The following is a 16,720-nucleotide window of genomic DNA, read 5'->3' on the forward strand; positions in this document are numbered from 1 at the left end:
AATCAACTGGATCATTTATTTCTACCTTTCTTCTTCTTCTTCTTCTTCTTCTGGTTGCGTGTACCTTGCTCAGGTTTTTCTCAGTAATACCACAGTGTTGCTGAGTCCTCTGACAGGAAGCAGATCAGATCTGGAGGCTGTGAAGGTTCGGGGGTTTTATCTGACACCATCAGGAGGAGGATTCATGCTCAGAGAGGTCGACAAAGTGTAAACTGAATGTCATGTTTACTGCTAACTACTGCGTCAGCATGCTAGCTTTGTCTCTGTTAGCATGCAGGTGTTAGCATCGCGGCTAATGATCTGCTGGTTTTCTGCTCCTGCTCCATTTCTCTACCAGAATGACCTGGAAACAAAAAAACAGCATGGATCACCTTCTGTGGCCCTCAGGGGACATTCATCACGTCCCTGTGTGCAAATTGGTCGCTCCAATCTATTTAGGTTGACCTTTCCTTCTTTAGTCTTTAATACACTGCTCATATTCAATTATTTCAGGGACAGTTTGAGGACAAATATGATGTCAGTCACGATCACAAATGATGTTTTTTCCTCCACTTCGTCCTGTTTGTCCCTCAGGAGTCAGGTTAGCAGTGACGTTTAGCTCTTAAACAGTTCAGTTTGTTTTAAACGAGAGACTCAGAAACTAGAAGAAGATTGTTTTTCATCATCAGACGTTTAAATTCAAACTGTAACACCCAGTTTATAGACTGCTTCAACCGTGGGTTTATCTCCAGCATCAGAACTAAATGACAGAGTGAGACCTCTTCTCTGGGAAAAACCATCAGCTGATCTCACATCAGAAGATGAATATTTTTGGAATCTGTTTGGATCAAGAGGCTCCTGTAAAATGAGATGTGTCAGAAGTAGAAGGTTATTTTAATGTTTCATATCATATGCTGCTGTTTCTGTCTTTATTTTTTGACTATGTTTACTCAGCATCTTAAGCAGTAATATGAGGCTCTACTTGATAACATATTAGGTTGTAGTTTTATCAGACCAGACTTTGTATTAAAGGACTCTGAACAGGATCATACAGAAATAAATGGATAAACAAACGTCTCCTCCTCCAAAGCTCAGAGTCAGACACAATGTGACTTTATACTGTTTCCAAAAAAAGTTTACAACGTCTATCGGAGAAATTAAAGGCAGATTAAACTATTTAAAAACAATAAATATCATTAGAGACTGTAAAAAGTTCCGTTGGGCCTCAGGTGACTGAAACCTCAGGTGACTGGAAGGACTGAACAAGGAGACGCAGCGCTGCATGTCGGCCTCCACGGGCCGCTCGACAGTGACCGAACATCCTGTCGCCTGTGTGTGTGTGTGTGTGTGTGTGTGCGTGTGTGTGTGTCTGTGTGTGCGTGTGTGTGTGTGTGTGTGTGCGTGCGTGCGTGCGTGTGTGTGTGTGTGTGTGTGTGATGGCAGATGACCAGATGGCTGATGGGAGGAGACTTGACAGGAGAGGTGAACTGTACCAGAGGGGGACGACTGAATGGAAGAAAATCATAAATACACGTGTTTAATAGGATTTCATCTTTGTTTTAAAAGATCGCATTTAAAAATATAAATATATAGAAATATAATATAGAAATGAGCAAACAGACGTTTCCTCTGAAACGCTGCCAGAGAGCAGAGCGTAATAAACGGTGAGGATCCCCGTGACGCTTTCTCCTCCTGCTGCTCTGAGGCGTCTCGCTGTTGCAAACGGGTTCACTGTGGATCATAAAACAAACTTCATATGCCTCTTTTCACACATGCAATACGTAACATCGCTTGGCATCTTCCGTCATTCACACGTTGGTGTCTGTTACATAAAATGATCCAACACATTTTCATTCTGAAGAGACGGGACCAATGTCTGAGCCTCGTGAGGGGATTCACACGAAGGCCGGGAAAGTTTATTTGTAGATTTAGAGGAAAAATAAAAATGCTTTAAAAAAAGAAACACAAGATTACATGAGATATTTAAAAAAGCAACCAGACGCTACCTCCACGTCTGCCGAGTGAAGTCACAGCTTCCTGTGTTAAAGCTGCATTCTCTCTGCTGTCCACCAGGGGGCGACTCCTCTGGTTGTATAGAAGTCTATGAGAAAATGACTCTACTTCTCTCTTGATTTATTCCCTCAGTAAACATTGTAAACATGAGTTTATGGTCTCAATCTCTAGTTTCAAGTCTTCTTCAATACAGCATGATGTTCATTTAGTAAATGATGCTCCATTTAGAGTCAAACAGACCATAAAGCAGGGGATGCTTTAGGGCGGGGCTACACACTTCTCTCTCTGTATTTAATCTTGTAATGCTGCATATCATGTTAATCTGATGACCTCCAGTTCAATCTTAAAAATGTTACAGATATTAATCAGGTTTCTCCTGACACACACACACACACACACACACACACACACACACACACACACACACACACACTTTGCTATTTATAATCTGTAGCAGCCTGATTATTTTGGACTTGTCCTAAAGTGAGACCTCGTTACCGTGGTAACAGCTTCCACCTCTTCACTGCCGTCGGTATTGATATTCTTAAAACACACACACACACACACACACACACACACACACACACACACACACACACACACACACACACACACCCGGTCCAGATGGGCCGAGCGGAGCGTCACCAGAGGAGAGAGAGTCACCGTGGCCCCGGCAGATTTTTGGCCCCGGGATCCGTCTCCGGCCCCCCACGGCCTCCTGGAGATCAGCCAGACGACGAGCAGCGTTTACCCCAAAATACCAGACGGCGTTAGGACTGACGACTCTGAGAGGAAGAACGAAGCTCGTCCTCCTCGTTGTTTTATCAACTTTCTTTATGTGATGACATTTGTTTAGCGTTTCAAACAGCAGGTGTGATGTCACGACGGGATTATAAAGGAATGGGGGTCACGTCCTGTGTGAGAGGAGGTCTAGAGGTGAACCAGTCCTCTGATGAGACAACCATATTAGATTGGTTTTTTCTGGGGGGTTTTTTAACTACAACTTTATCTAAACATGCAGTGAGCCACATGACATGCTGTCTAGAAAAGCTGTATTTGTTATTTATTAACGTCGTACAAAAGTCATCGTGTTTATATTTGAGGTTCACTTCGTCTCTCGGTACATTACAGAAAGCACAAAGCGTCACTGCTCCATGAACTCCACCATAACCCCGAAGAAACAACACCAACCACCTGATCTGCAGCTAAAATCATCTTCTTTTTCTGTGTTGCAGGTTCTTCAGCAGCCGTGAAGAGGACACACACATGTAAGTTCACTGTTTCTCTGCTGTGGAGGGAGTCGTGTGCTGGTGGATTTTGGGGATGAAAGAAGCATTTGAGAGGCTGGTTTCCCAGAATCCTTAGCTCTGGGACAGGCTGTTTGTTTCTAGATAATCTGATCTGACTGTTTAAGAGTGAATGTGTTGAAGTGTGTTTTCTGTAGATGAATAGATGTATTTCCTTCTGTACTTTCAGCTTTTCATATAGTCATCACCGGGTTTGTTTGGGACTACTTCTTTGGTTGGAGGTATTTTAATAAAAACAGCTGACAGTGAGATCTTTTGATTAAACAGAGTAATTAAGATCTTATTTTTTAAAGACACATTGATGTTGAGTTTTTCAAATGTGATTTATCAACGGTTCAAACCCCATAAACTAAGGATGAATAAAGCAAAACTATCGGCAGGTTTCCATCACAACTTCTAGTCCCAAAAAACAACCTTTCAGTCCATTGTTTCATATACATATTCATACAGATATAACAATATCTGTATGGATAACAAAGCCACAGAAGGACTGGTCTCTGGGCCCCCTATCAATGGAAACCTCACATCTCTGAAAACGTGGTTCCCAAACAGCCGTTATTTAAAATAAACTGACCACATATTGTGAATCTTAACGGTTTCTTTCTCGCCCGAAAACATATTAAAACTTAATAAAGTGACATATTAACAGCTTTTAGCACGGCTCAAAACTCGCGTCTCAAGGAAAACCCCGCCAACGGCTCTCAGATGCAGATTATTTAAAAATGGTGGATGATGCCATGAGGTGGTTTATCATCCCATCGCCTCCCGTCAAACTGGTACGAGGCCCCGGGGAAGACCCAGAACCCACTGGAGGGATTATGTATCTGCTCCGGCCTGGGAACGCCTCGGGGTTTTATCAGGAAGAGCTGGAAGACGTCTGTAATACTCTGCTAAGTCTGCTAAGCCTGCCTCCCCAGCGACCCGGCTCCTGATAGGAGGAGAAAAGAGACTGGATGGTTGATGGCGACCTGGGAATCACAAGAACTCAACCAATCAGAAATGTTCAGCGCTGCAAGCTCCGCCCTGGAAAGTAAAAATAAAGTCCCCAGATCTCAATTTGGAAAACGCAATGAGATCCTGTGAATTGAAGTTAAGTTTTTTATTATTTTTAAGTTGCGTAGTACGTTACGTTTGCAACTTAACTTAGATTGAAAACAAACTTATTTTAAGACGAACTTTGATCTTCTAGTTTAAAACTGTGATGAGACAGAAAAATGCATTTTATTTTTTTGGGAACCGAACTTCTTGGAGGCTGTTGTAGTTTTTATAATCTTCTTGACACAACAATACTGAAGGTTCTGGTTCAAAACTTTGTTTTTCTGCTTAAATTATTTATATGACAAGAAAGTTCACTGAACATAGGTTTAGTGAGTAAACTCTACTCAAAAAATAGCTGAGCTCAAATTATGAATATAAATCATCTGAATTTATTTACAAAACTTACATGAAGTCAACTTTAAAATAAATATATCTGGAGTTAGATCAATTTATTTCGTGCAACTTCACAAGATTAAGTAAATTCAAAGAAACATTTTATAAATTGTCGCCAGTCAAAGTGTCAACAGGGTGAGATGTGATAACCAATGACAATGAATTTGCATTTTTTTCTATAAAGGTCAGGTCTGTGTGAGGGTCTAATACTATTGATTGAAATTAATCTCAATCATCTTAAAATCCATCAATGTCTGCTTTTATTTTGTGCTTTTATTTTGTGTTTGCTTGTAGTGGTTCAACAGTATTTCAGTGACAGTTAGTAGCAGAGAAAGCAGAGAAAAGCCAGTTCAGTCATTTGAATCCTTTCTTTCTGTGGTTCGGCTGACTGACCCTTCAGAGGCCTTTAAGTGGAACGCTGGTCTCATCTGAACTGAACTCACATTCACTGGATCAGTTCTGGATGCACTTCCTTCTCTCCGCGGTGCTCTGAAGGACGCCGTCCTCCTCATTAGAAAACAGTTTTCTACCGTTTGTGTGCAGACGAGCTGAGGACGGATGTGAGACGGGGAGCCGAGTCTCTCTCATTAGAGCTGATGAGGACGGATAATGAATGTGAGATTCCTCCTGCAGCCGTCCAGTGCGTGGGATGTTCGGAGGGAGAAGCCGCCGATCCCTCCGGGCGGCGTGGAGGAATTATCCCAACAACCCGTGACGCTCCGCTGTGAGAGTATTGACTGGGCCTGATGAGGGGGAGGAGAGCCGGTAAATCGTCCCCCTGTTCTGCCAATTTGGAGGAAGAATGGAGCTCCTGCTGCTCCGCGGAGAGCCGCTCTCGTCTTCTATATTTACGCTTCCCGCCTGTTTTCAGCCTTAATCGCTTCAAATGAAGCTCTGAAGCTCAGCCGGGATTTGTTTTGTGGAGCAGAGTGGGATGTTGGAGGCCCCGTTAGCTCCACCTGCACTTCAGAGCTTCCACTGATTCAAGACTGCACAGATCCAGTGCAGCTACATGGGAGAAGGAGCCTGGCTCAAGGGCTCTGAGGACCATTCTGGTCTAGTGGAGGCTATGATACAGCAGGTCAACTGAAGGCATGTTAGAGTAGAGGTATAATCCATAACGTTTCCATTAGGATCCCAATCTGAGTCCATTCAAGGTCCAATTAGATATTCATATTTACTTAGATGATTATTAAATATGTATCAGTTACATTAAAATAGCCCATTTAATCTCACACACGATATTTTCCAGCCTATTTCCCTAAAAATAACGTTCTTAACAAAACATTTGTTTTTGATGTCTTCTAATCGGGACTTTCACCCAAGAGAACTTGGTTCTTGTCCTGTATCAAACCAAAATTGATTGTGATTATGTAACTAATTTTAACGCTATGTTAACTTGCGACACAAATATACTACTAGTTTTATTGTGTTTTTTGTTTGGTTTGATTTACACCGTTAACTACGTGTTTAAAACTACGACTATAATCTGATTGAAAATACGCTTCCCTCCAATCGTAACCAAAAATACAGTTTAGTTGTATGGGAATATCATTTTTAAGAGAAACCTTTGTTGTTTCCACAATCTTCTTGACACAATTACTGAAGGTTCTGGTTCAAAACCAGTAACGTTTATATGCTTAAATTATTGATTTGAAACACAGGAGAGTCGGACTCCTGAAATCCATGTTGCGGGATCCGCTAGACAGAAGACTCAGTTGGAGTTCTATGTTGGACTTGAAATAAGAAGGTAAAGTTAGTAAAGTACGCACAGAAACAGAGTACCGAGAAAAACACGTCACAACATATCGTCAAGAAAAACAGCAAGACTTTAATAATAATTAAGCCTTTATTAGCCCCCAATGGGGAAATTATTTCTCTGCATTTAACCATCCCGGAGGAGCAGTGGGCTGCAATGAAGCGCCCGGGGAGCAACTTGGGGTTAGGTGTCTCGCTCAAGGACACCTCGGCATGTTGCCGGTAGAGGGGTTTGAACCACCAACCTTGTGGTTACGGGACAAGCGCTCTACCTCATGTGCCACAGCCGCCGAGACGTCGGTCTCTAACACCGTTCTGGGTGAAAGTCCTGTGTTTGTTTGACCCTTTCACAATGGGAAGTCTCTCTAGCTTTAGCGTAGCGTAGTCAGTATGGACCACATGACGTTCAAACGAAATTTAAAATGCATGAACAGCGTTTTATTGGACACAAAATGTTTTATAAACTATTGCGTCATCAATACACCAATAGGTTAGGGTTAGGATCAAAACCAACGGTATCTGGATCCCTCAGTCCTGAAACATGTCGGAGTTTTGACTTGTGTGGGAAACAGTTTGATCGTGGTTCTCAGCTGATGGTTATCTTCAGGTCTGAGCTGCTGGAGGAGGAATGGATGGAGGTGATGTTTCTGCTGAGGCTGTGTTTCTCTGTGGTTTCTTGTTTTTTTTTAACATTATCTCTCTTGCCGTCCGTATAACGCCTCCTTCCTTCCTCTTCACGCCTCGACTTGTCTTCTTCGTTTTAACCTGTTTGTTTTGTGAACCACAAACACCTCATGTGTTGTTTCTGTGAGCTCTTATGTCAGCGTGACCGTGATGCTGTCACAGATATCCAATCCTGTCCGGGTTCAAACCCTCATCCAGAGGCTCATGGCTGGTTTAATACAGCGGTATGAACCCAAAAATAATATAATAATAAAATAGCTTTGATTTAATTGCATTAAACCCATAAAAAGGATGCTGAAATTACAACATAATAATGCTGATTTGTAAAAGAATTGCATTCATGTTTTGTCAGTTCTCTCTGCAAGAACACAAGCAAACTACTTTTAAAATACTTGTTTTCTGAATGGAGTTTGGCTTGATTGGTGCTATGCTATGCTAGCATTGTAGACTCAAAGTACGTCATGAAGGCGTAAAGATGATATTGATTAAGCCATAGACAGTCTCTGATTCATACACATGCATTTTGATATCTGGTCTCAACTCGCACAAAAATACATTTATTCAGTTTATTTGCGTTACATCACTTACACCGCCTGAATTCCCACCTTTTCACGTCTTTGCATTAACTTTGTATGTAATCACTCTGCATAAAAGAATGGTGTGAACACAACATTAATCTTTTGTATATAAGAAAATGTGTGTTTTCCCTTTGAAGGAAAAGTTAAATATCCAGATTGATCCCACTGTCACGTCTTTCCACTCCATATCAACCTACAGCTAGCAGCAGGGTAACTTAGCTTAGCACGAAGACTGGAAGCAGAGGGAAAACGCTAGCCTTGCTCCATCTAAAAGTAACCATCAGCACCTCTGGAGTTCACTGATTAACATTATTTAAAGAAAACTTAAGTGATGAAACAACAGCTTGTGTTTTTCTGATGACTATGTCTTGACTGGAGTAGTCATTTTCTGGAGCCTCTGCTGGTTGTCGGACAATGTTAGCAGGCTAGAGGCAAAAACATGAGAGTAATACATTATTATGATAACCATAATTATACAAATTTTAATAATAAAGGACATTTATGCATCACTTCTCAAAACAAGGGTAGAAACAGCTTTACATGGTTGAACTTGTTAAAAAAAGGAATAAAACACTTCTGGGCTGTAAATAAAGAGAAATAATTAAATATAATATAAATTGTGATATAGAGAGTGATTTCAACCTTTTTACGTGACCTTCACCAAGAAAACAAATATGCATATAAAAGTGGAAAAATGTAGAAATTTACTACATTTCCACTTTTTTTTTCTTCATTTTTCCACTTTTCATATTCATGTTGAATATGAATTTGAGACACCTCTCTCTTCTGATTGGCTGACAGCCCTGTCAGTCAGGGGAGAGGGCATGGGTCGGCGTGTGGGTGTGGCCTAGGGGGCGGGGCCTATGGGGGGGGGGGGGGGGGGTTGTGATGTCACAGTCACATGGATCCTCATGTGGTGCAGAAAGAAAGCAGCCAGAGCTGAGAGAGAACTGCTGCTGATCACACGCTGATGATCTGCTGCTGTTCCTCCACCAGGCAGGATTATAAATATGTATTTTGTCATTTCTGCCATGAAAGGTAAGAGTGTGTGTGTGTGTGTGTGTGTGTGTGTGTGTGTGTGTGTGTGTGTGTGTGTGTGTGAGGATCCATACAGAAGCTGGACAGACTGATGCTTTCATGTTTATTATTATTTTAATATATGTATTATTATCATTCTGACTTCTCAGTTTCTTATCTTTTCTTTCTGTTCTGCTCTTGAAGTTTTATCAAAGATGTTTTCTTCTGTCTGAGGAGATGCTCCACTCCGTCTGTGTTTGTCCTCAGAGCATCTCTGAGTGTGTGTGTGTGTGTGTGTGTGTGTGTGTGTGTGTGTGTGTGTGTGTGTGTGTGTGTGTGTGTGTGTGTGTGTGTGTGTGTGTGTGTGTGTGTGTGTGTGTGTGAGAGAGGGATAAACAGATAGTTTGTTTGGTTGTGTACATGTGTGCCTTGTGTTTACTGGGCAGTCTGGAAACTCAACTCCTTCACTCATCGTGTGAATGCTATTCTGGGAATCAGTCAGTCGAACTGCAAAGGAAGTGTGATATGAGATATGAGATATGAGATATGGGAGGAGATGAGGTGAGTGTGTGTGGAGGACGACGTGTTTGATGGAACACAGTCTGACAGTTTGAGGGAATAAAAGTCTGATGAAACCCGACATATTTAGTCCTCAAAGGATGCTCGTTTAAAGCATGAACACGAATGAATATATATTTAGAATAAACTGGATTCAAAGAACATTAATGATCAGATATTATTTCATTCTGCAACTTTCTAACCACAGTGTGTCAGCCCACCACTTTGATCCAGACTGAAATACCTCAACAGCTATCGGATGGATTGTCATGATATTTTTCGTGACAATCCATCCCAGAGGAAGAACCCTGCTGATTATTGTATTCAGCTCCATGAGGTTGATGCTTGTGGCTTTTATGACAACGTCTGCACATCTATTTCATGGTTTTCTAGATAATAATGTTCACATCAAGATGAATTATAATAACTTTGGTTTCCCCATAAAATATAACTTTTTATACATGTGATAAATATATATGTAAGATATGTTATTGTGTTAATGCAGGAGATTTTTTACACATAATCTGTGCAAAAAATCAGTTTAGAACTTTTTAGAACTTTAAACTCAAAGCAAAAAACATGAAAATAAACATGAAAATGATCACCATGCTGCCTGACTTCTAACTTTTAAGAATATAAGAGACGATACTTTATCGTCAGGATCGTTACTGCAAGTGAAATGTGAAAATGGAAAAGTGGTTCTAAGCGTTCCCCCAACGCCTCCTGCCCTCTCTTGGACCTCTATGGATCCAGAACCAGAGGGTCAAACTGCTACGATGGAGCTCTGTGGGCTCCTGGCTCCCCGTTGGGGGGGGTGAGTCTCTCTGCATAGAAGTGTTGGATGTGATCGTCACTAGCAGAGACGCTAGCATGGCTGTGAATCATGAAAGTATTGGATCAGCAGATATGATATTTATTAGTTTTTATAAGCTGATCACTGAGTCAGACTGTGATGAACGATGAAGACGATAGTTACAGAGTGGTTGTGTGTTTGCTGCAGTAGGACTGCCCTCCGCTGGAGGAACCAGAGCAGAGCCTCTTCATGTTCAGGAGGTTTCCATCTCTGTCTGCTGAGAGTCAAACACTGACTGTGTTCATCAGATCTCAAGGGTTCTGGTTTGATCTGGAACATGAGACGGCTAGTTGATCACGGTTCTAACAGAATCCAGGTTTCTGATAGTGAGGGGGGGTCTGAGTTTATTAGGGGTTTATATTTGTATTACTGTATTTTTTTGTTTGTGTTATTCCTGATTGTACGAATCCACACTGAGTGGAGTCTGTAGTTTATGAATAACTTGTAATCAGTGTAATCTGTCTGCCGTTGGGTGGATTTGCAGCTCGTTGTGTGTTTTTATGTTTTGACATCTCCTTTCTGTTTGGACTTGATGACGAACCAGATGAGTTCATTTCTACGCTGCTGGATTTTCTTTTATCATATGAACATAAAGGATTGTAGGCTGTGCATTTGTATTCAAAATTCAAATTAGAGTTCAAACGGGGGAAACATTTTGACTTCTGAAACATCATTCAAAAATATTACAACATAACAGATGATTCTTCCCTCAGATAATCTTTCATGAAGAAGATTTACTTCACCTTACAGTTTATCTTAAAGGTCATATCACCTAATATTTTATCATAATCCATCAACACCTCTGACAGGAAGTCATATTTGACTTTGTTCAGGAGATTGGACACTTTAAAGGGGAGTTCATAATGTCAGTGGTTTCATTTTTTATCATTTCCTCCAACAACTTGTGCTGATTTAATGCTCTTTACTTTAACACCATGTGTGTTAATGTTTCTACTCCAGGAAGAAACACTAACACACTGTTTGAATCTGTATTTTCCAGGCTGTCTGTGTGTGTGTGTGTGTGTGTGTGTGTGTGTGTGTGTGTGTGTGTGTGTGTGTGTGTGTGTGTGTGTGTGTGTGTTTTGTGTGTGTGTGTGTGTGTGTGTGTGTGTGTTTTAAATCTGCTTCAGTCTGTGAGAAAGCGCTGCAGGAGGCGTTTAGCCAGCCTGTTATGTCACAGGATTACAACAGGAGATTATTTAACTGTTTTCTGCAGGGGGGAGGGGCTATGACATCACTGGTGACATCAGCCACTAAAACATGTAGATGGCGAAGTCTAAAAACGTTGAGCATCATTCTGCTGCATCTGTCTGCTTCTCAGCGTCACATGACCACTTGAGCTGAGGTCATGTGATCGTTCAGGAGGTTAAAGACGATGAGAGACATGTGGGGGGTGTTGGAGGTCAGACAGACCTCCTGACCAGAGACAGGAGGCAGTGGGCCGGTCAGCCCAGGAGGCGGAGCTCCGGGTCGGACTTCAGGTCAGGAGGGCCGGCTGTCAGCCAGTCTGTGTGGACCAATCAGAAACCGGCCTCAGTGAGGAGAAAAACATGGAGGCTTTCATTGGCGCACAACCAGGCGATCAAATGTAAACAACGTGGAATAAATGGATTCAATGCAGAAAATGAGTTTTAGAATGAGGAGGGGGGGGGATATTTAGTTCATCGTAATATAAAAGTTATAATATTAATGTCCGTCTCTACCACGTCTACCTCGATAAAACAGGAAGTCAGTGGTAAAGCAGTAAAGCCCGCCTTTTGTTTAATTGATTGGCTGCTGGGCCATGTGTGACGTTGACGAGTGGTTCAACTCCAAGCCCACCGCTGAAGTTAAGATAAGATAAGATAGAACTTTATTTATCACCAAGGAAATTGTTGTGCAAGAGTTTCATTAGAGATTAAGACAGACAAATCACAAAAAAATACATATACGACAATAGAATAACAATTATTAAGTGCAAAAGAAATAATACTGACACAGTAGTACGCAAAATAGAATAGAAATGTAATAAGAGAGAAGTAAATAAATAAAGTAAACAAAAAAGAAAATCAACTAAAACAGATAAAGTAAGTGAGTAAAAGAAGTGATACTAACAGCAGAGCCAAATGGAAACTAGAAAAATAGAAAAGTAATATTCAAAATTATATTGAGACAGATATTGTGAGTGACTTTGAAAAGAGGTAACAAAAATAATATTGCACATGAAATTGAAATGTTATATTGCAGTTTAGCATATTTTTACTTCTATGTGCATCTAAAACCCGCTAGAAAAACGTAAAGTGCGGCGCAAAAGAAGAACGTACGCCGGCGAACCGTAACCAGAGGAAAACTATGTTTTTTTGCGGGACAAGAGGGTTCTAGCGAGGGGGTTCTAGCGAGGGTTCTAGCGAGGTGTTTCTAGCGAGGGGGTTCTAGCGAGGGTTCTAGCGAGGTGTTTCTAGCGAGGGTTCTAGCGAGGCGTTTCTAGCGAGGGTTCTAGCGAGGTGTTCTAGCGAGGTTCTAGTTTTTCTAGCTAGGGTTCTAGCGAGGGTTCTAGCGAGGCCTTTCTAGCGCCGTGTCTAGGTGTGATCGAGGTCTCAGCAGGATGTTCCAGACCTCCTCCTCACCAACGTCTTCCAGCTCCTCTTGATGAACCCTGAGACTTTTCCCAGAAGAGACCAACCAAACCGTGACGTATTTCAAAGGCTCGGTGGCTAAAACATTCCTCCTCTTTGATCCCGTTGTTTTATTATTTTTGAATCCTGGGTTTCAGATAATTTATCCATCAGGGACTTGTTTGGCCCGAGCGTTAGCATTCTGGAGTAAACACGCTAACCCGCGGTGGCTCTGATTATATCCTTCTCATTAGCCGCCACGTAGCGCTGCCGTGCTGCTAATTACACATTATACAGGGGAATCTATACGGCGAGCGTCTGCAGCGTCCACGGGGGAAACCCGGCGAGGTTCAAGTGTTCATACGGAGATCTGGATTTAATTACTTCACATGCAGAATATAGTTTTTTAACGCTAGCAGATCATTTCACACCTGAATCTACGACTTCCAACACATTAGATTATATTCTTTAGTTGACAAGTGTTGCAGATATGTATGCACATATCTCTACTATTATGGAGGAGAAGCCCCAGAGAGTAGATGCACAAGAACATAAATCTATTCACAGTTTGGAGAGGTGACTCAGCGAACAGCAACCGAGTCTGTTGAACAAGCTGCTGCTTCGTCTGCGAGTTGGCGTTCCATGTGCGTCGCCATATGTCCGCCGTTATTACATCCACCCTGAGATTAGGATTAAATAACCTGCTGGCAGCCTAAGAGAGAGAGAGAGATGGAACAAGGGTATTTGTATTTAATTCATGGGATGTATTAAATACAAATACCGCAAACATAGATCCTACAATTAATTCAAACCTCATTTTCTTTGATGCTGGCACCAGACGTTGGTTTTGGTTTTCCACTTCTCTCGTGATCTTAACTCTTAAACATAAACAGTTATTGATGAAAAATGAGACTAAATACGTTGTAATTATGGAAGATGGAAGCAATTGGACGTCTAAAAACACATCCAGTAAAGATAATAATGATGATTTGATGAAAAAAGACTTTGGTCAGTATTTTTCCAGAATCTTAGAGTTGGGAAATGTTCTTAACTTTGTGTAGGAGGTCTTCCTGCATGAGGCTCTGTGTGAAGCTTCATCTTCAACACTCAGACATTAGGGTGGTGTAACCTGAACATGTGACTCACTGTAAGAAAAGAAAAAGGAGGATTGAATGTCACACTGTCAAACTGCTCCTTTAAACTTTGGGTGTTAGAAAGTGAAAAAACAAGAACACAAAGCAGATGTTTGTGTTTGTGTAAAAATATCCGCTGCTCTCAGATCAGCTCTGATTTCAGGCGGCGGCTTTGTTCAACGTCCTCTTTGATGTTGAAATGAAGAATTCAGACGGGATTAACACTCAGAGAGCTAATTACTGCGGAGAGGAGACTGCAGCACAGAGTGTGTGTGTGTGTGTGTGTGTGTGTGTGTGTGTGTGTGTGTGTGTGTGTGTGTGTGTGTGTGTGCGTATGTGAGATGTTTTCATTCATTGTTGACTTTTAAACATTTATTAATTGCAAAAAATCTACGATATCTGAAATATGTCCCTCTTTCCCTGTATATTATTATCATGCTTCATTTCAATAATCATGAACAAACCTTATTGACATATGTCACATGTCATAGGTTCATGTGTACCATAAAGTTAACAAAAAGTGTAGTTAATAAAATAAAGAGAGTCTCCGGGAAACCAGCAGACTGCAGTGTCTCAGCAAAGAAATAATTTGTTTTTTGTACAAATTAAAGAAACTGAATAATAACATGCTAATCAGTTAGCTTTAGAGGTGCTAGGAGGGGTATTTTGTTAGCTTTTAAACACAGAGTCAAGCTAACAGTTTCCACTTGTTTCCAGTCTGTACAGCTGAAAGCTAAAGCTATGCTAACCACCTACTGTTTGAATCAAACAAAATTCTAATTGATGGTGTTTGTTTAAAAATGTGCAAACAAACAGGCGGATGAGAATGCTAACATTTGATTACACTGGTTGTGAACAACAAACACAAACAGCTGAAATAATGAAATATGAAAACATAAGTGTATGCATGTGTACAGATTGTAAAGCCCTCTGAGGCAAATTTGTGATTTTGGGCTATACAAAATAAACTGAATTGAATAAGTGATGAAGAGCTGCACTCCGACTCTTGAACTAAACTCATGAACTACACCCTGAAACATAACTCGTCTTCTTATGTCATTTAATATTTCTTATACAAGTAAACAGCTCGGAGTGTTTTGTGTTCACAGAAGAACGCTTTGTTAACACTAAACCGATCTTTGTGATGATCTTAACCGCCGCTTTATGAAACAGTGAGGTCACCGCACGGTGTTGTGTTCGACGCCATGGTAACAACCATAAACAGCCATATGGTCCATGACCTCCCCAGCAGGGAGCCGGCAGGAACATCTGAGGATATCGTTGTGTAAGAGATGCATCTGTCTTTAAAGGGACATGTTGTCTGAGAGACGAGAATCGATCGGCTGTCATTCTGAGAAAAGACACACACACAAACTAGTCTACATAGCCAACAGGGGACTGCAGTCCTACACTCTGGGACACACTCTGGAAATTTGCCCTTTTTTAGACACACAATGCAGATATGTGATGATATGATTCTTCAGAATAATCACCCCCATTTAAATTTAAAACAAATATATTATTTACCTTTTTTTGACATAAATGCATATATATATATGAATATTGTATATATATATGCAATATATATATGTATGTGATATATATATATATATATATATGTGTATATATATATATATATATATATATATATATATATATACACACATATATATATGTATATGTGAATATTATGACCCTTGTGAAGTATGATCTTTACATTACATTACATTACATTACAGTCATGTAGCAGAGGCTTTTCTCCAAAGCGACTTACAGTCAGTAGTATATTACATATCATTCACCCATTCACACACTGATGACAGGCTACCATCAAGGTGCCACCATCAGACTCTAACTAACATTCATCATCAGTCCACACCGATGGCCTTCAGGAGCAACTTGGGGTTAAGTGTCTTGCCCACAGGAAACAGGACTCACTTTATCTTATGAATAATAATCTTTTATAATGTTCTTAATACGTTTATTCTTTGAGTCCCTAAAGAAACCTTTTCCATAATCCCATGCTGCTGTTTAAAAACAAGATACAAGACAAACATGCATTAGTATTTTCGGGTGGTTCCAACATAAGCAGGTGTTTTTATTTAGACAGATGAACAAATTAAATCTCATTCGGGAGCAGATTAATAACCCAGACATGAACTCTGATAATGTTTCTGTGCTGCAGACAAACAGCTGTGAAACGATCCGTCTTTCACAATGTGTCTCAAGACTCTACATCTAGTTTGTGTGTGTGTGTATGTGTGTTATAGTGTGTGTGTATGTGTGTGTGTGTGTGTGTGTGTGTATGTGTGTTATAGTGTGTGTGTATATATTATAGTGTGTTATAGTGTGTGTGTGTGTGTGTTCGTCTGTGTGTGTGTGTTATAGTGTGTGTGTTTGTGTGTTATAGTGTGTGTGTTTGTGTGTTATAGTGTGTGTGTGTGTGTGTGTGTGTATAGTGTGTGTGTGTGTGTGTGTGTGTGTTATAGTGTGTGTGTGTGTGTGTATGTGTGTGTATAGTGTGTGTGTGTGTGTGTTATAGTGTGTGTGTGTGTGTGTGTGTGTGTTATAGTGTGTGTGTATGTGTGTTATAGTGTGTGTGTGTGTGTGTGTGTGTGTATGTGTTATAGTGTGTATGTGTGTTATAGTGTGTGTGTGTGTGTGTGTGTGTGTGTGTGTGTGTTATAGTGTGTGTGTGTGTGTGTGTGTGTGTTATGTGTATGTGTGTGTTATAGTGTGTGTGTGTGTGTGTGTGTGTGTGTGTGTTATAGTGTGTGTGTGTGTATAGTGTGTGTGTGTGTGTGTGTGTGTGTGT

At 40.8% G+C, this 16,720-nt stretch overlaps 1 protein-coding gene across 1 annotated transcript in view; it reads left to right on the forward strand.

Annotated features, from left to right (window-relative positions):
- The first annotated feature begins 8,695 nt into the window (after window positions 1–8,695).
- LOC129101344 (nuclear receptor ROR-alpha A-like) overlaps window positions 8,696–16,720 on the forward strand; it is an 18,882-nt gene continuing 10,857 nt past the window's right edge. Inside the window, exon 1 of the mRNA XM_054611126.1 lies at window positions 8,696–8,788. Within this exon, the coding sequence (XP_054467101.1) occupies window positions 8,761–8,788 (28 nt within the window). The 5' untranslated portion in view covers window positions 8,696–8,760. The remainder of the gene's footprint in view (window positions 8,789–16,720) is intronic.

This window comes from Anoplopoma fimbria, chromosome 2 (genome assembly GCF_027596085.1).
Source record: "Anoplopoma fimbria isolate UVic2021 breed Golden Eagle Sablefish chromosome 2, Afim_UVic_2022, whole genome shotgun sequence".
Lineage (NCBI taxonomy): Eukaryota > Metazoa > Chordata > Actinopteri > Perciformes > Anoplopomatidae > Anoplopoma > Anoplopoma fimbria.